The sequence below is a fragment of the Dicentrarchus labrax genome, unplaced genomic scaffold (genome assembly GCF_905237075.1).
Source record: "Dicentrarchus labrax unplaced genomic scaffold, dlabrax2021, whole genome shotgun sequence".
Taxonomy (NCBI): domain Eukaryota; kingdom Metazoa; phylum Chordata; class Actinopteri; family Moronidae; genus Dicentrarchus; species Dicentrarchus labrax.
Genome location: NW_026136711.1, coordinates 2,006,579 through 2,026,877, shown reverse-complemented (window position 1 = coordinate 2,026,877; position 20,299 = coordinate 2,006,579). Strand labels below are relative to the sequence as shown.

Genomic DNA, 20,299 nt, shown 5'->3' with positions numbered 1-20,299 from the left:
GAGTGGTGTTTACTGTTTGAGCCTTTGTTCAAACTCCCTCTTGCTCTGTGGCCCCTTGGTGAGTGCATGCTTCCCCTAATTACCTGATGGCTGGCTGTACGTGTGTTCAGTGCCATGTTCCTTGTGGCTGCAACACCTGAAGAGGATGGGTGCTTTTCATTACGCTAACTTAACTGTGGCTCAGAGGCAGAGCGGGTCGTCCTCTAATCGGAAGGTTGTTGGTTCGATCCCCGGCTCCTCCCGCCACACGTCGAAGTATCCTTGAGCAAGATACTGAACCCCAAATAGCTCCTGATGCCATGCATCGGTGTGTGAATGTGTAGTTTCTGTTTGATCGCTGAGTGAATGTGTGTGAAAGGGTGAATGTGGCAAAAGTAAAAGCGTGGTAAAAGCGCTTTGAGTGGTTGGAAGACTAGAAATGCTATACAAGTACAGGTTCATTTATCATTTACCATTTATGCTTCCTCACATCCTCTCTACTGTGACCTGGAAATCGTAAAACCTAATTGACAGCTTATCTTAAAATGATTCCTTATTCTCCTACTTCAACACATAACATAGATGGTAACATGGTGAGATGCAATATAATAAGGTTGGGCGACTGGACGAATGTATCGGCAATGGGCAATTGTTGGACTGTTCCTCAACCCTACAATATAATGCAGATCAGTCAGTTTGACAGGTCAATGAAAAGCACCTGAAAAACACTCGTATTTCTATCTATTCTATTTCCCCCAGTCTGAGCTTGGGGATCTGCCACATGTGCTGGATTGGCTTGACAGTTTCCCTTGGTTTGCCGGAGTAGTTATTATTTCTAATCCCCCAGTTCATTGTGAAAACTGACAATAAATATTGCTGAAATATAATTTAATTGTATTTTTTTATTGATTGCAATAAGTTGTTGCCTACATACAGATAATGGTACAATTACTAGGCACTTAATTTATATTGCACTGATTCATAGTGCAAGTTAGATATTGTGTTTTTCTGGACATTTGCTTTTGGAAAATTTCTCTAACTGGATCTCTTGAAATTTCACTTTTGCTAATTAATACAGAGCAGACACAACAGAGTGAATAAAATATGCGAAGGCACATGGTAGTGGGGCTCAAGCACTATATGCTTGAATCCTGTATTATCTATGACAGAGTATAGTCACATATTCACAGCGATGAACACTATAGAAATAATTATTACTTTTGACAATGATGATTAATGACATTAATAATCCTTCTTGACCACTATCAACACACTGATGAAAACTAACTGACGACAGCGTGCTCTGTATTTACTAGGTCTAGAGTGATCCGTCATTTCCGGTTTTCATTTTTTTTGGGCAACAACACAGATTAGCGCCGCCTGCTGTTATGGGGACGTATTACGCCTCACGCACGTGCAGAACGTATGCTCCAGTCGGCGTCGGTTTGGTGTGTTCAGAGGCACTTTTTTGCCCGGCTCGGGGAGACGGGAGCCGACTGATCAGTCCGACTGCTTTTCTGCCGACGATCGGCTGTCGGGTTGGTGTGTCCTGGCCTTTAGAGGCCCACATCTGCAGTATGATAAACACATTGCAAAATTTTAAAATTTTAAAAAATTTTTTTAAGAGATGCATATAGAAATCCATTATTAAACAGGCCCTGGAGCTAAAGATCAGAGTATTTATTATGGCGATGCAGCTTCTGTCACACACACACACACAGGCTTTTTCTCTCATAGGTAATATGCGTTTCAGCAGTAAAGCTGAAAAAAAATAACAAAGCTGCTCAAGAAAGAACCAAAGAAATAAATATTTTAAATTACATAGCATCATATTCCTTTGCATCTCATTGCATTGTGTTGAATCGCTTTGTGTTGAATCAAATCATGTGAAATCGTACTGCATCAGAATAGGGCTACATCATTTTGCATTTGTAGTTGTTTCATATGTATCGCATAGTGGGCGATGGTGATGCACATCCCTACAGTATACATTGAGCTTGACTAACTCGGCTAAACTGACGGCTCGGTTAGCATCCTCGAGCTGATGGAAAACAACTGGTGCATTGCCAAAACTTTACGGGTAAGAATTTCTGTTGCACATGTGCAAGTAGCACATATAAATATGCTATATTAACAGAGCTTTTTTGGGTCACAGGGTGTACATGTACGGTTACACCCCTAGTACTGTGACGTACTAGAAAGGTGTGTACTTAATTATGCAGGGTCATGTGTCATCTTGGGTAGTCTGGAAAGGTAGTCTCTAAGTGTAGAGCAACTCCCTTAACAGATTGACTAGCACTCTTTTGTTATTCTAAATTGTTGGTATTTTCACAGGCAGCAGATACAACACTATACCAACCAACTGGCAAAAGAAACCAACAAGCACCTGAAAGAGTTGGGATCAATCCCCTTGGCCTCATCACCTTCAGAGCAAGTAAGTTACAGTCTACATATGTCAATACATCACTAGTATACATGATGACAATGAGTGAAAGTGACTGTGGCATTTATCTGTCACTTCACCCTCTGTCAGCACTAATAATGGCATAATGTCAGCGGCATTCGGCATTGTTTCCTTCCTGAAACTCAACTCGCTATTTTTCTATGATTTCCTGCTGAGAGTGAAATTGGCTCATTCTCTATGCTGTAAGCCATATTGTTGATGATGTTATATTTATTTCATTATAATTGTTGAAAAAATAATAATAATTAAAAGTGGATTTTACCTTGCATGTGACTTCCATGTTAAGGTATCACTCAAAAGTAGATGAAAATAACAAATGATTAACATGAGCGAATAAAGTGACCCAAACTCACCAAGTTCACAAGTGAAATATAACCATCAACCACCCTTTCTCATGGTTCCTCAATTGTTGTAAATGAACAGAAGAAAATTATTAAATGTCATCTGAATATCAGCTTAGAGTGAAGTCCCTCTGTGGTTATGACCAACAGCCACTAGGCAGCAACTAAAGTCTTGGCTGTCTCAGCCACTCCTTACTGCCTTTTTATTACCTCAGCAAGGAGCTGTGGTTATGTGATATCAAATATTGAAAATATTTCAAAGAATAGGCTACATTGACTCTTTTTTACTTTCCCATTCCTAACTTAACTCACAGAATACTTTGTTTTGCTTTTCCCTTCAGTAATCTTTTACACTCATGCACAGACCTACTGTGGTCCTTGTCTCTACCACACATATACACTATAGATAGGTCCCTGTATGTGTCTTTGTTGACTTTCTTCAGAAGTATGTTTTATAAAGTTGCTCAAAAAACACAACTTGTTCAAATTTCACCTGCAATTCCGTTTTCGCAACAGCAGGTGATCTCCTTGTTAAAGAAGTAGTATATCTGAAGGATATCGGCACCAAGTTAGAGAGACGCTGCATACAGTTAGGTCCATATATATTTGGACACTGACACAATTTCTGTTATTTTAGCTGTTTACCAAAACATATTCAAGATACAGTTATATAATCAATATGGGCTTAAAGTGCAGACTCTCAGCTTTAATTTGAGGGTATTCACATCCAGATTGGAGGGAGGGTTTAGGAATTACAGCTCTTTAATATGTAGCCACCTCTATTTCAAGGGACCAAAGGTAATTGGACAATTAATTCAAAAGCTATTTCATGGGCTGCATGGGCTAGTCCCTCGTTAACCCATCATTAATTAAGCAGGTAAAAGGTCTGGAGTTGATTCCAGGTGTGGCATTTGCATTTGGAAGCTGTTGCTGTCAACCCACAACATGTGGTCAAAGGAGCTCTCAATGGAAGTGAAACAGACCATCCTTAGGCTGCAAAAAAAGAAGAAATCCATCAGAGAGATAGCGGAAATGTTAGGAGTGGCCAAATCAACAGTTTGGTACATCCTGAGAAAAAAGAGCGCACTGGTGAGCAAGTAGAACACTCTCCAGGAAGTAGGTGTATCAGTATCTAAGTCTACCACAAAGAGAAGGCTTCATGAGAGCAAATACAGAGGGTTCACCACAAGGTGCAAACCATTAATCAGCCTCAAAAATAGAAAGGCCAGATTTTTGCCAAAAAACATCTTAAGGAGCCAGCCCAGTTCTGGAACAGCATTCTTAGATGCACAGCATCGGGAGCAATTCAGGGTTCAGTATCTTGCTCAAGGATACTTTGACATGTGGCAGGAGGAGCCGGGGATTGAACCAACAACCTTCCGATTAGGGGACGCCCCATGCATGGTTTCCAACGGCACTGGGTCACTAGTGTTTATTGATGATGTGACAGGAGACAGTAGCAGCCGGATGAATTCTGAAGTGTATAGGGATATACTTTCTGCTCAGATTCAGCCAAATGCAGCAAAGTTGATTGGACGGCGCTTCACAGTACAGATGGACAATGACCTAAAACATACTGCAAAAGCAACTCAGGAGTTTTTTAAGGCAAATAAGTGGAATATTCTGCAATAGCCGAGTCAATCACCAGATCTCAACCCGATCGAGCATGCATTTCATTTGCTTAAGACAAAGGTTAAAGCAGAAAGACCTACAAACATGCAACAACTGAAGACCGCTGCAATAAAGGCCTGGCACAGCATCACAAAGAAGAAAACCCAGCGTTTGGTGATACCCATGGCTTCCAAACTTCAGGCAGTCATTGCCTACAAAGGATTCTCAACAAAGTATTAAAAATGAAAATTGTATTTATGGTAATGTTAATTTGTCCAATTTTTTTGAGCCCTTGAAATGAGGAGACTTTGTTTAAAAATGGTTGCAATTTCTAAACATTTGATAGGATATTTTTGTTCAACCAATTGAATTAAACCTGAAAGTCTGCACTTCAATTGCATCTCAGTTGTTTAATTTAAAATCCAATGTGGTGGCATGCAGAGCCCAAATCAGGAAAATGGTGTCACAAATATTTCTGGGCCTAACTGTATGCCTAGTTTAATGTTTGCTGTAAAAGTCACGTTTAAAGTAAGTTATTTGAACAATACTTATGTGATTGTTGCATCTTTGAAATTATTCTGATGACATCAACTGCAGTGGGCAGCATGCAGGATATGGTCCATGCCTCACTGGCAAGCACAAAAACACACTGACTAAAACAATACAATCTGTCATGGGCAGTTACAATACAGACAAGATGCAAATTGGACACATTTTACCAGCAAACACAATACACAGCCTTTCAGTAACTATTATACTGCAACCTGAACTTAACTACACAATTTATTTTTTATTGTAACATTACTTCCCCTCACACAAGAATCACTTTCCACAACAAACTTGCACAGGCAGCCCACAAGCCAGAGCATGTGAGTGGAGCAGACCGGGTGAAAATTTCTCATTTTCGCATTCTCCGCTCCACTCCGTCATAAATCCGTTTCTTATCCGATTACTTGATTAATCGATAGCCTCAGCCCTAGTCTCGAGAGACAGGGATCATATAATTTAAATCAAAGCTCTCATGCACCAACACATCAATTGTCTGATTTACAGTCAATTGAATTGCCTGCTAACTATACCAGTTCTGTTAAAAATGTATTGATGTTTTTCCATCAAATGACTAGTTAAAGTATTGATAGTTGTATCAATAAAGACTGACTGATAAGCAGTCTCAAAAATGGTATTAATAATTGCAATAAAAATTAACAATAAGAGTATAAGCATAAAAGGAATTTATTAATGTAATTCAGTTCAATTTTATTTGTATGGCGCCAATACATAACAGAAGTTATCTCAGGACACTTTTCAAATAGAGCAGGTCTAGACCGAACTCCTTATAACATTATTTACAGAGACCCAACAGTACCACCATGAGCAAGCACTTGCAACAGGGGCAATCTGTGCAAAACATTAGAGGAAAAATACACACTCAGCAGAATACAGTTCATTCAGGTAACTCTGTTTGGCCAAGGCTGCACTGAAGCAACAAACTCTTCAGGACAGAAAAAGGGGGAGAGGATTTCCTACAAGATCAAAAAATATTACAGGGGTGTTTGTTAGGCTATTTTATGGCGTACATTGTTTATTAGTTATTTATGATAAAAACATTAAATGGGGATCAGGGAAGAAAAAAAACTTGATTGGGACATCTTTACAGTGGTATCAGGAACTGTGGAATACTGAAATAGTATTGGTGTGGGAGATAACTGGTTTAGGAGGGTTAGTAAATGTATATGATCCTGAGTCAGGGGTTGTATTACAGACAATAAGGGTCAGCAGTGGGTCACTGGGACTTTACATTAGTAAAATAAACAAACAGGGGTGGTCACTGTTTTACGATGTACTGAGATGTACAGTGGGTATGGAAAGTATTCAGACCCCTTTTAAATTTTTCACTCTTTGTTTCATTGCAGCCATTTGCTAAAATCAAAAAAGTTCATTGTATTTCTCATTAATGTACACTCAGCACCCCATCTTGACAGAAAAAAACAGAAATGTAGAAATTTTTGCAAATTTATTAAAAAAGAAAAACTGAAATATCACATGGTCATAAGTATTCAGACCCTTCGCTCAGTATTGAGTAGAAGCACCCTTTTGAGCTAGTACAGCCATGAGTCTTCTTGGGAATGATGCAACAAGTTTTTCACTCCTGGATTTGGGGATCCTCTGCCATTCTTCCTTGCAGATCCTCTCCAGTTCTGTCAGGTTGGATGGTGAATGTTGGTGGACAGCCATTTTCAGGTCTCTCCAGAGATGCTCAATTGGGTTTAGGTCAGGGCTCTGGCTGGGCCAGTCAAGAATGGTCATAGAGTTGTTCCGAAGCCACTCCTTTGTTATTTTAGCTGTGTGCTTAGGGTCATTGTCTTGTTGGAAGGTGAACCTTCGGCCCAGCCTGAGGTCCTGAGCACTCTGGAAGAGGTTTTATTCCAGGATATCTCTGTACTTGGCCGCATTCATTTTTCCTTCAATTGCAACCAGTCGTCCTGTCCCTGCAGCTGAAAAACACCCCCATAGCATGATGCTGCCACCACCATGTTTCACTGTTGGGATTGTATTGGGCAGGTGATGAGCAGTGCCTGGTTTTCTCCACACATACCGCTTAGAATTAACGCCAAAAAGTTCAATCTTGGTCTCATCAGACCAGAGAATCTTCTTTCTCATAGTCTGGGAGTCCTTCATGTGTTTTTTGGCAAACTCTATGCGGGCTTTCATATGTCTTGCACTGAGGAGAGGCTTCCGTCGGGCCACTCTGCCATAAAGCCCCGACTGGTGGAGGGCTGCAGTGATAGTTGACTTTGTGGAACTTTCTCCCATCTCCCTACTGCATCTCTGGAGCTCAGCCACAGTGATCTTTGGGTTCTTCTTTACCTCTCTCACCAAGGCTCTTCTCCCACGATTGCTCAGTTTGGCTGGACGGCCATGTCTAGGAAGAGTTCTGGTCGTCCCAAACTTCTTCCATTTAAGGATTATGGAGGCCACTGTGCTCTTAGGAACCTTGAGTGCTGCAGAAATTCTTTTGTAACCTTGGGCAGATCTGTGCCTTGCCACAATTCTGTCTCTGAGCTCCTTGGGCAGTTCCTTCGACCTCATGATTCTCATTTGCTCTGACATGCACTGTGAGCTGTAAGGTCTTATATAGACAGGTGTGTGCCTTTCCTAATCAAGTCCAATCAGTTTGATTAAACACATCTGGACTCCAATGAAGGAGCAGAACCATCTCAAGGAGGATCAGAAGAAATGGACAGGATGTGAGTTCAATATGAGTGTCACAGCAAAGGGTCTGAATACTTATGACCATGTGATATTTTAGTTTTTCTTTTTTAATAAATTTGCAAAAATGTCTACATTTCTGGTTTTTTTCTGTCAAGATGGGGTGCTGAGTGTACATTAATGAGAAATAAAATGAACTTTTCTGATTTTAGCAAATGGCTGCAATGAAACAAAGAGTGGAAAATTTAAAGGGGTCTGAATACTTTCCGTACCCACTGTATATAAGGGAGAGCATTCTGGAAGTCTGGAGAGAATACTCGTGATGTGGTCTAGTCCAGGTACAGTTAGCTAATAGGAGTCATGCTTAGCTGTGGCTAAGCGATTCACTAGATCTATGTGTGGAGCTCAAAACATTTATTCCACTGTCTTCTGATTTTGTCTATTTGTAAAATTCTATTTGCTTATAACTTGCATTTATAGCTTTTTTGTTTATATTATTAGTCTACATCTTGAGTTAAGGATTGTATTTTGTTTCAACAACTTGTTTAATATGAAATTTATTATGAAGTTATAGTCCTTGCAAAAAAAATCTGTCTGTGGTTTTAGTTCTTTACGTCAAAGCAACAGTCTGATTGAATTATTTTTGGTAAATTTGATTATATTTTTGGCATGATAAAAAATCTGAAATGTGACCCTCATCTAGCGGCAGCAAAAGATCCAGAAGGACCGGCTGATGAATGATTTCTCAGCGGCTCTCAACAACTTCCAAGCAGTCCAACGACGTGCAGCAGAGAAGGAGAAAGAGTCAGTAGCCAGAGCGAGAGCTGGATCCCGCTTATCAGTAAGTAGCAATGAGTGATGGTTTAACACCACATGATGAAGGATAAAGAGATCAGAGATAGTGGTGATGAAAACTTAAACTTCACTGTCTTGACAATATATGTTATACATATACATATACCTATACATAATAGTGGGTTTTTCCTTTTCCTTAGACTGAAGACAGTTCTCGGGATGAAAAGCTTGTTTCTTTTGATAAGTAAGTGACTTTCTCTTCTTCTTTTTTGGGGGAATGTGAAAACTTTGCAAGATGTATTATAAAGGTCCAAATGATTCATTACGATTAATTAATCACATTAAGACATGAAATTAATAATATTATGAATTAAAGCTGCGAGCAGCGTTGGGCGGGACCTCGCACCCGAATATATGAAGTTTATGGGAAATTGGACATTGCACACTGAAGTTATGAGTGCTGCTTTATGGCGAATTGGCTGAATTCGACAAGTCGTCACCGGCACGGTCATTTCACGTAACTCAGCTCAAAATCGCCACGCAGCGCTTACTTCCTGTTACCAGTAGATGCCGCTATCACTGTGTCTGAATATTGTCATGTAGAGTTTCATTGAGATTGGCTCATGTACACTAAAGTTGTGAGGACGAAAAATTCCCTGAAAATGCGCACGGAATTCACTATGGCCAACTTTGAGGGCACGCCACGGACACGCCCTTCTACGTACATGCACAAATAGCACAACCTGTAATCAGAACCATTTTTTGACTGTACTCACAAATTTTGAAGCATATCCGATGAATTCCCTAGGAGGAGTTCGTTCACATACAAGGCGAAAAGTTCACTGAAATTGAAAATGTAAATAAAAATGGCCGACTTCCTGTGGGATTTGGGGTATGGGTCCAAGAGGCTTTTTTGTACGTCCCGGCATTTTAAACGAGTTTCGTACATATCGGTGAAATGTGGCGACGGGGCACACATGCGAGAAATTCATGGAAAATGCGCACGGAATTCACTATGGCCAACTTTGAGGGCACGCCACGGACACGCCCTTCTACGTACATGCACAAATAGCACAACCTGTATTTAGAACCATTTTTTGACTGTACTCAGAAACTTTGAAGCATATCCGATAAATTCTCTAGGGAAGTTCATTCAAATACAAGCCCAAAAAGTCAAAATGACCACAAAATGGCTGCCAAGAGTGAAAATTTTAAATTAAAATAGCCGACTTCCTGTGGGATTTGAGGTATGGGTCCAAGAGGCTTTATTGTACGTCCCGGCATTTTAAATGTGCCCACCGAGTTTCGTACATGTCGGTGAAACGTGGCGCCGGGGCTGATGTTTTTTTATCCTGTAGGGGGCGCTACAAGCACGACAAACAGGATTTTTGGTATGTGAGCTTCAGGCACCACTCTACACGTGCCCTGTGAATTTCATATTCATAACTATTACGGTCTCTGCAGAGTGATTTACCCTGCCACCAGAGCGCCACCTAGTGGCGTGATTTTTTTTTCCTTTTTAGGGGACCATCAGGGAGCCATGGGCAAGCATCATACCAAGTTTCATTTTAATCACACTTGCCGATGCAGAGATATAAACTTCTTCATTTTAAAGAGCGCCACCTTGTGGTGATGACCTGAAATCGTGCACGATACATAATGAAGACATCTGGAACTAATCACCAAAGGTTGGTGTAAATCGGACATACCAATGTGGAGAAATACCCCACTTCCTTTTTTGACGAAAAATCAACAGGAAGTGCTATTTTTATAACTTCCTTATTTTTTAAAATATCAAAATTCTTCAAATTACTTTTGTTGTCAGGACGGTCCACATGTGCTACGTGCAAAATTTCGTGCGAATCGGATAAAAAAAACATATAGACTAAAAAGGCCCCCTCTAAGGAAAATTTTTTAGAAAATAGGGAGTTATTAGCCTATCAAAATTTGCCTACAAATTGCGCCACCTAGTGGCCTTCCTACTGGCTGATCTGCATGTGACGCATAGAATATCTAAGTTAAATCAGGCTTGACATGTCTGCCAAATAAAATTGAGACTTCGTAAATGTTCGGGGCTCAAAAACGCAGTTGAAGTCGACTAGAAATAATTTTAAATTAAAGCTGCAAGCAGCGTTGGGCGGGACCTCGCACTCCACGCAACTCGGGGTGCGCTGCGGACGTGTCGCGTGCCGTCGTAACACGTGCGGACCACAACACGAAAATGTCACGTACATCAACTCAAAATCGCCACGCAGCGCTTACCAGCTGTTGCTGGAAGGTGGCGCTATTGCTATATCTTAATATTGTCATGTAGACAAGTTCAGGGCGGGACTGTTGTAACACACGTGAAGTTTCATTGAGATTGGACCACGTACGCTGAAGTTATGAGGACGTGTTCAGGGCGAGACTGTTACAGAATATATGAAGTTCACTAGAGATTGGACATTGCACACTGAAGTTATGAGTGGCATTTCATGGCGAATCCGCTGAATTTGACAAGTCGTCACTGGCACGGTCATTTCACGTAACGCAGCTCAAAATCGCCACGCAGCGCTTACTTCCTGTTGCCAGTAGGTGGCGCTATCACTATGTCTGAATATTGTCATGTAGACGTGTTCAGGGTGGGACTTATCAAACACGTGAAGTTTCATTGAGATTGGATCATGTAGGCGGAAGTTATGAGGACGTGTTCAGGGTGGGACTGTACACTGAAGTTGAGTACTATCTGTTTATGGTGACTGGTCGAAATTCAACGCAACGCCACGGGCACGCCGTTTGACGGAATGTCGTAAATAGCACAACTTTAAATCATGAATGTCTTTAGATTGCGCTGATTAAATTTGAAGTTGATCCGATAAATTCCCTAGGAGGAGTTCGTTCAAATACAAGGCGAAAAATTCACCGAAAATGCGCACGGAATTCACTATGGCCAACTTTGAGGGCACGCCACGGACACGCCCTTCAACGTACATGCACAAATAGCACAACTTTTAATCAGGACCATTTTTTGACTGTACTCACAAATTTTGAAGCATATCCGATAAATTCCCTAGGAGGAGTTCGTTCAAATACAACGCGAAAAGTTCACCGAAAGTGAAACTTTAAATCAAAATGGCCGACTTCCTGTGGGGTTTCGGGTATGGGTCCAAGAGGCTTTTTTGTACGTCCCGAGATTCTAAACGGGCCTACCGAGTTTTGTACATATCGGTGAAACGTGGCGCCGGGGCTTCTGTTTATTTATCCTGTAGGGGGCGCTACACACAGGACAAACACGATTTTTGGTATGTGAGCTTCAGGCACTACTCTACACGTGCCCTGTGAATTTCATATTCATAACTATTACGGTATATGTACAGTGATTTTTCATGCCAAAAGAGCGCCACCTAGTGGCATATTTTTTTTGTCCTTTTTAGGGGAGCCTCAGGGAGCCATGGGGAAGCATCGTACCAAGTTTCATCTTATTCACACATACCGTTGTAGAGATATAAACGTCTTCATTTTAAAGAGCGCCACCTAGTGCTGATGGCCTGAAATTGTGCACGATGCTTAAGGAAGACACCTGTAACTATGCACCCAAGTTTGGTGTCAATCGGACATACCAATGTGGAGAAATGGTCCACTTCCTTTTTTGATGAAAATTTCACAGGGAGTGCTAATTTTATAGCGTGCTTATTGTTTGAAATTTCGAAAATGTTCAAATTGCTTTTTTTGCCAGGGCGGTCCCCAGGTGCTAGGTGGAAAATGTCGTGCGAATCGGACAAAGCGTGTAGGTGGAACACGAAAAAGTAGTTTAACGACATTTCGCACTCTAACGAAAAAAAATTATAGGCGGAAGTGGGCGGGGCCTATATAGGAAGATTCAGCTCCATTCACTGAACGCGTGGATATAAGTTTCTTGAATGTGCGAGCAAATATGCAAAAGTTATTAAGTAACAAAAAAGTGAAAATTCTTTTCTCAATAGTAGCGCCACCTAGTGGCAGACCCAAAAGTGACACATGTAAACTCCGCATTTTCACCAGGCCTGACAACTTTGCCAAATAAAATTGACGTGCCCTGTGAATTTCATATTCATAACTATTACGGTGTCCGTACAGTGATTTTTCATGCCAAAAGAGCGCCACCTAGTGGCGTATTTTTTTTGTCCTTTTTAAGGGAGCCTCAGGGAGCCATGGGGAAGCATCGTACCAAGTTTCATCTTAATCACACATACCGTTGTAGAGATATAAACGTCTTCATTTTAAAGAGCGCCACCTAGTGCTGATGGCCTGAAATTGTGCACGATGCTTAAGGAAGACACCTGGAACTATGCACCCAAGTTTGGTGTCAATCGGACATACCAATGTGGAGAAATGGTCCACTTCCTTTTTTGATGAAAATTCCACAGGAAGTGCTAATTTTATAGCGTGCTTATTGTTTGAAATTTCGAAAATGTTCAAATTGCTTTTTTTGCCAGGGCGGTCCCCAGGTGCTAGGTGAAAAATTTCGTGCGAATCGGACAAAGCGTGTAGGAGGAACACGAAAAAGTAGTTTAACGACATTTCGCACTCTAACGAAAAAAAATTATAGGCGGAAGTGGGCGGGGCCTATATGGAGAGATTCAGCTCCATTCACCGAACGCGTGGATATAAGTTTTTTGAATGTGCGAGCAAATATGCAAAAGTTATTAAGTAACAAAAAAGTGAAAATTCGTTTCTCAACAGTAGCGCCACCTAGTGGCAGACCCGAAAGTGACACATGTAAACTCCGCATTTTCACCAGGCCTGACAACTTTGCCAAATAAAATTGACTTTTCGTATATGTTCAGGGGGGTAAAAATGCAGTCAAAGGGTCCTAAAAATAATAATAATAATAATAATAAGAAACGAACCAAAAACAATAGGGACCTCCAGCGGTCGCTTGCGAGGTCCCTAATAATAAGAAACGAACCAAAAACAATAGGGACCTCCAGCGGTCGCTTGCGAGGTCCCTAATAATAATAAACAAAGCAAAAACAATAGTGACCTTCCAGTTCATACTGGCTCGGTCCCTAATAAATACAAACAATAATATTAAAGCTGCAAGCAGCGTTGGGCGGGACCTCGCACTCCACGCAACTCGGGGAGTTCTGCGGCCACGTCGCATGCCGTCGTAACACGTGCAGACCACAACATGAAAATCTCACGTAAATTAGCTCAAAACCGCCACACAGCGCTTACTTCCTGTTGCCAGTAGGTGGCGCTATCACTATGCCTGAATGTTGTCATGTAGACATGTTCAAGGCGAGAGTGTTATCAAACACGTGAAGTTTCATTGAGATTGGACCACGTACGCTGAAGTTATGAGGACGTGTTCAGGGCAAAACTTCAAAATTTTGAAGTTGATCTGATAAATTCACTAGGAGGAGTTTGTTCAAATACTAGGCGAAAAATCACAGAAAATGAGCACGGATTTCAAAATGGCTGACTTTGATGCCACGCCACGGACACGCCCTTTAATGTACATGCACAAATAGCACAACTTTTAGTCAGCAACATTTCTTGACTGTACTGACAAATTTTGAAGTAGATCCAATGAATTCCCTAGGAGGAGTTCGTTCAAATACAAGGCGAAAAGTTCGCCGAAAGTGAAAATCAAAATCAAAATCGCCGACTTCCTGTGGGGTTTGAGGTATGGGTCCAAGAGGCTTTTTTGTACTTCTCGACATGTTACACGTGCCTACCGAGTTTCATACATATCGGTGAAACGTGGCACCGGTGCTGCTTTTTTATTATCCTGTAGGGGGCGCTACAAACACGACAAACACGATTTTTGGTATGTGAGCTTCAGGCACCAGTCTACACGTGCCCTGTGAATTTCATACTCGGAACTATTACGGTCTCCGCACAGTGATTTACCATGCCACCAGAGCGCCACCTAGTGGCGGGTTGTTGACACATTTTTTAGTGAGCCTCAGGGAGTCATGGGCAAGCATCGTACCAATTTTAATTTTAACCACACGTGCCGTTGTAGAGATATAAACTTCTTCATTTTAAAGAGCGCCACCTAGTGGTGATGGCCTGAAACTGTGCAAGATGCCTAAGGAAGACATGGGGAACTATCGACCCAAGCTTTTTGTCAATCAGACATACTAATGTGGAGAACGTGCTTATTTTCTGAAATATCAAAATTCTTGGAATTACTTTTTTATTAGGACGGTCCCCAGATGCTACGTGAAATTTTTTGTGCGAATCGGATAAAGCGCATGGGGGAACACGGAAAAGTAGTTTATGGACATTTCGCGCTCTAGCGGAGAAAAATTATAGGCGGACATGGGCATGGCCTATATGGGGAGATTCAGCTCTATTCACCGAACGCGTGGATACAAGGTTTTTGAATGTGCGACAAACTATGCAGAAGTTATTAGCCTAAACGCATTTTTTATGATAGTAGCGCCACCTAGTGGCCAATCCAAAAGTGACACACAGAATATCCCCATTTTCACCAGGCCTGACAACTTTGCCAAATAAAACTGAGTTTTTGTATAGGTTCAGGGATGCAAAAATGCAGTCAAAGGGGGCTAAAAATAATAATAGGTAAGAAGAAGAAGAAACACAGCAAGTCGGTCGCTGGCTCGGTCCCTAATTGCACAGTCAACTTGGAACTTGTCAACAATAGATACTTGTCACTGACGGCCAAAAATATAGAAAAGATTTCAAATGTCAATATAGAACAAATCAAACAAAGCTGTGATTGTATTGGGTTTTTTTCTAATCATATTTGTTGTCATATGTGCAATCAAACACAGTATAATGAATAGCAAAATTCATTCTTTGCATTTAACCCATCTACCCTAATTGGAATGTAGTGGGCAGCCACGGTGCTGTGCCTTGGGAACAACTCCTAATCTAAACCAGTGCCTGGGAGAAATATAAAGATATCATGAAGGAAGATCATCTTTACTTTATTAGTAAATACTTACTGTACAGGCCTTTGTAGTCTTCTGACCAGTAAAAGCGCTGTACACTACATGCCACATTCACCAATTCATACAATAATGGCAAAGGCCATCACACACAGAAACTATTTCTCATTCATACACTAATCAGGACACTGCTTCGACATGCAGCGAGAGGAGCAGGGATTGAACCACCAACCTTCTGATTACTGGACAACCTGCTCTACCTCGTGAACCATGGCTGTCCAACACAATATTATTAACACAATATTGAAAATAATTGACACATATTATTCAAACTCTTTACATATTTTTCTTAAATGATTTCCTATCTGTGTAAAGCCAAGAGGACTGGGGTCAGATTACTACACAGACAGAGGAAGTGGCTATCACAGAGGAGGACCTGGAGCTCATCAAGGAGAGAGAAACCAATATCAGACAACTGGAGGTTAGCCTTTGTTTGCTATTTCTAATATTAATACATATGAGGGCACAGTGGAAGACTATCAGCCCCCTTATTTCTAGGGATGATACACCTGCCATTGCTGATTCTATTATTTTTGTCTGTTTCAGTCTGACATTATGGATGTAAACCAGATCTTTAAGGACCTGGCGGTGATGATCCACGATCAGGGAGAGATGATTGGTGAGTAGCAATGGGGTTGTTATTCGAGACACATCAAAACAGCTGATCTTGTATAAAAAATGTAACGTGGGCGCCCGGTTAGCTCAGTCGGTAGAGCTGGCGACCCATGTATGGAGTTGCTGCAGCGGCCCGGGTTCGAAACCTTTTGCTGCGTGTCATCCCCTCTCTCTCTGCCCCCCCTTTCCTGTCCATCTTCAGATGTCACTATCCAATAAAGGCAATAAAAGGCCAAAAAAAAACAAAAAAACAAAACAAAAGTAAGGTTATAAGAAGATTATTCCAGTTAGAGTTATGAGTTGATGAAAGAAATACAACGTTTGACGTCATTTACTATTTTATTGATCCTAGCTACAGCAATACAGGCGGAGGTCCATACACACAAAAGGGATTAACAGGATGGTATTGTAATACTACTGAGCTGTTGATAATGGTTGTGACAAACGCAAGTTACAGTAGTCATAAGTGAAATATTTCTTAGAACTAACTGTTTTACATAGACTAGGCTAATGATGTTGGCAATACAGAGATCAATAAGAATTATAATTAAAGCTGCGAGCAGCGCTGGGCGGGACCTCGCACCCGGCGCGCCGCGGCCGTGTCACGTGCGGTCGGCGGGCGCCGAGGCCACGTCACATGCCATCGTAACAAGCGCGGACCACAACGCGAATATGTCACGTAAATCAGCTCAAAATCAGCTCAAAATCGCCAAGCAGCGCTTCCTTCCTGTTGCCAGTATGTGGTGCTTTCACTGTATCTGAATATTGTCATGTAGACAAGTTCAGGGCGGGACTGTAATACGTACGCTGATGTTATGAGGACGTGTTCAGGGCAAGACTGTTACAGAATATATGAAGTTTATTGGAGATTGGACATTGCACACTGAAGTTATGAGTACTGTTACATGGAAAATCGTCTGAATTCGACAAGTCGTCAGTGGCACGCGGTTTGACGTACAGTCACAAATAGCTCAATTCTTCATCTACAGTGTGTTTTGAAGAGACTGTCCAATTTTGAAGTAGATTTGATAAGTCCCCTATTTATCTTGCAATTTAATACTTGACTTCCAGCGGTTTCCTACTATGCTCCACGAACAATACTCCCTTGGAAATATGGTTTGTAGATGTGGCTAGTGGGAGTGGAGGGGTGTTTGTGTTTTATCACTTTGAAAAAAAAGACCACGGACTTCAAAATGGCCAACTTTGACGGCATGCCATGGACACACCCTTCAACGTACAGTCAAAACATGAACAGCGTTGATTCAGCACCATTTTTTGACTGCACTGACCAATTTTGAAGTAGATCCAATAAAACCTGTATGAGGAGTTAGTTCAAATAGAAGCCCTGAAATGCCAAAAATGACATCACAGTGTGACATTTGTTCTAAATGGCCAACTTTGACAGCATGCCACGGACACGCCCTTCAACGTACAGTGAAAAAATGAACAGCATTCATTCAGCACCACGTTGTGACCGTACTGACCAATTTTGAAGCAGATCGAGAAATTCCCTAGGACGAGTTCGTTCACATGCAAGGCGAAGATTCACCGAAAATGACCACGGACTTAAAAATGGCCAAATTTGACGGCACGCCACGGACACGCCCTTCAACGTACAGTTACAAATAGCACGGCATTCATTCAGCACCATGTTTTGACTGTACTGACCAATTTTGAAGCAGATCCAATAGAACCTGTAGGAGGAGTTAGTTAAAATAGAAGCCCTGAAATGCCAAAAATGACATCACAGTGTGACATTCGTTCAAAATGGCCAACTTTGACGAATGGCTGCCAAGACTGAAAATTTTAAATTAAAATAGCCGACTTCCTGTGAGATATGGGATATGGGTCCAAGAGGCTTTTTTGTGCGCCCCGGCACATTATACATGCCTATTGAGTTTCGTACATATCGGTGAAACGTGGCGCCGGGGCTGCTTTTTTAAAATCCTATACAAACACGACAAACACGATTTTTGGTATGTGAGCTACAGGCACCAGTCTACACGTGCCCTGTGAATTTCATATTCATAACTATTACGGTCTCCGCACAGTGATTTACCCTGCCACCAAAGCACCACCTAGTGGCGTATTTTTTTTTCCTTTTTAGGGGACCATCAGGGAGCCATGGGCAAGCATCGTACCAAGTTTCATCTTAATCACACATACCGTTGTAGAGATATAAACTCCTTCATTTTAAAGAGCGCCACCTTGTGGCAAAGGCCTGAAATTGTACACGATGCCTAAGGAAGACATGGGGAACTATGGACCCAAGCTTGGTGTCGATCGGACATACCAATGTGGAGAAATGGTCCACTTCCTTTTTTGACGAAAAATAGACAGGAAGTGCTAATTTTTTAACACGCTTATTGTTTGAAATATCAAAAATGTTCAAATTACTTTTGTTGTCAGGACGGTCTCCAGATGCTATGTGCAAAATTTCGTGCGAATCGGACAAAGTGTGTAGGAAACACGAAAAAGTAGTTTATGGACATTTTGCGCTCTAGAATGGGGAGGTTCAGCTCCATTCACCGAACACGTGGATATAAGGTTTTTGAATGTGAGACAAACTATGCAGGAGTTATTAGGAGAAATCTGCTAAAATAGCGCCACCTAGTGGCCTACCTAGTGGCTGATCTGCATGTGACGCATAGAATATCTAAGTTATATCAGGCTTGACAAGTCTGCCAAATAAAATTGAGACTTCGTATATGTTAACCCTTTAGGCGCCGGGTTTTATTTTGAAAAATACTAGATTTTAACATCTAAATTTCAGGAGGCTCTGGCTTGAAAGTGCTTTGAGATAGAGACAAAGTGTAAATGAGACAAATATTGAGAATGACCTAAAGTTTATCTAGGTAGTCAATTTTCCCATCTAATTTGCATATTATGACGTCATATGGTGACGGCCATATTGGATAATATAATTTCCATGAAATACCTGATATTTTGAAAGAGACTTGAACTTATTTCATCAGATTCACCCCCCTCCATCTATTTGTTACGTTGTCCACATATCAAATGAACAGGTAAAAGTAAATTGTAAGCCAACAGTCGTAAACTAGAACTATTACTACCACAAAGCTCATGTAAACAGTAGGCGTTTTTTATGATTTTTTACCCACTACCACCCCCCCATTGAGGACACTTTTTATTTTCTTTTTTATTCTCTTCTTCATTATTATTATTATTATTATTATTATTATTATTATCATTATAATATGATAATCATAATAACAGTAGGCGTCTTTTAGCTGCAGAGGCCTAATCTGATGTATCCAGATAAAAGTTTGTAGTATTTGTAGAGTGTGGAACCTCTCATTGCAAGGCACAGTACAGAGACAATATGAACAATATTGAGACCCCACCACATAGCCTAACAAATGGACAGGTACACATCCGCATCGGATGGCTGCGCCACTGCTGCGCATGGACGCACTGTGACCGGCGCGGTAGAAAGAGTGAACACTAACGCTGGTCCCAGCGCTATTCTCACCACCCCCGCTACTTCTACCACATCCATTAGCTCCCTTACTGATACTACGAGTTCGTGTAGTACTCCCACCTATGTTGGGCAAAGGGTCGTGTTTGTGCTTGTGTGTTTTCCTCACTCTGCCCGGCAGCGCCGGTGCAAAGACGCACCGTGACTATCACGTTCACTAAACGACCGGCCGTCATCTCCCAAAGGTACATTTTCCCCTTCAGAATCAGAGTCAGCGAATAGGAGACCCATCACTTCCCTAATCATCAACTTTTTGCTTGCCATTTTCGTTTATTTTGTCTCAATAACTCCTAAATCCAGCAATACCGCTTCAGCCTAAATAGCGCCGTGGCGCACTATTTCCGGTTTCTCGCCCAGCAGCTTGGACGGGTCTTCCTCAAACATTTTGCATTAAAACATGACGTTTTTCTGAGCTAAGGGTAAGTACGGGATGTCTGCCAACTAGTGGAGGGGAGTATGAATGAGATATAACGCTCTATTAGGAGAAAACAGCTGTTTGATTCAGTACCGCGTCCTGTCGCAATTTTGCGACTTTGGCACTTAAAGGGTTAAGGGGCTCAAAAACGCAGTTTAAGTCGACTAGAAATAATAATAATAAACATAGCAAAAACAATAGAGACTTTCCAGTTCATACTGGCTCGTTCCCTAATAATACAACACCAATAATAAAATATAGTAAAATATAGTCAAAAATGTCTAAAAGTACTAAGTAATTCTTACCATAATGGCATTGCAATATAACTCAAGGCAGTAAAATTACCCTACGGGAAAAGCAATATAAAAAATTATTTGTTTATTTATATCTGTATAGGATACAGATTTAAAAAAAACTATTCAAGAAAAT

General features: G+C 41.2%; 1 protein-coding gene and 1 long non-coding RNA gene across 6 annotated transcripts in view; both read left to right on the top strand.

Annotated features, from left to right (window-relative positions):
- LOC127372058 (uncharacterized) overlaps nt 1–20,299 on the top strand; it is a 205,930-nt gene that overhangs the window by 164,724 nt on the left and 20,907 nt on the right. The gene's annotated exons all lie outside the window — the stretch shown is intronic.
- LOC127372022 (syntaxin-12) overlaps nt 1–20,299 on the top strand; it is a 29,171-nt gene that overhangs the window by 7,166 nt on the left and 1,706 nt on the right. For all 5 annotated transcript variants that reach the window (XM_051415389.1, XM_051415388.1, XM_051415387.1 and 2 more), the window contains 5 exons: nt 2,314–2,413; nt 8,309–8,446; nt 8,601–8,644; nt 15,657–15,762; nt 15,888–15,960. In XM_051415389.1, coding sequence (XP_051271349.1) covers nt 2,314–2,413; nt 8,309–8,446; nt 8,601–8,644; nt 15,657–15,762; nt 15,888–15,960 — 461 coding nt within the window. The remainder of the gene's footprint in view (nt 1–2,313; nt 2,414–8,308; nt 8,447–8,600; nt 8,645–15,656; nt 15,763–15,887; nt 15,961–20,299) is intronic.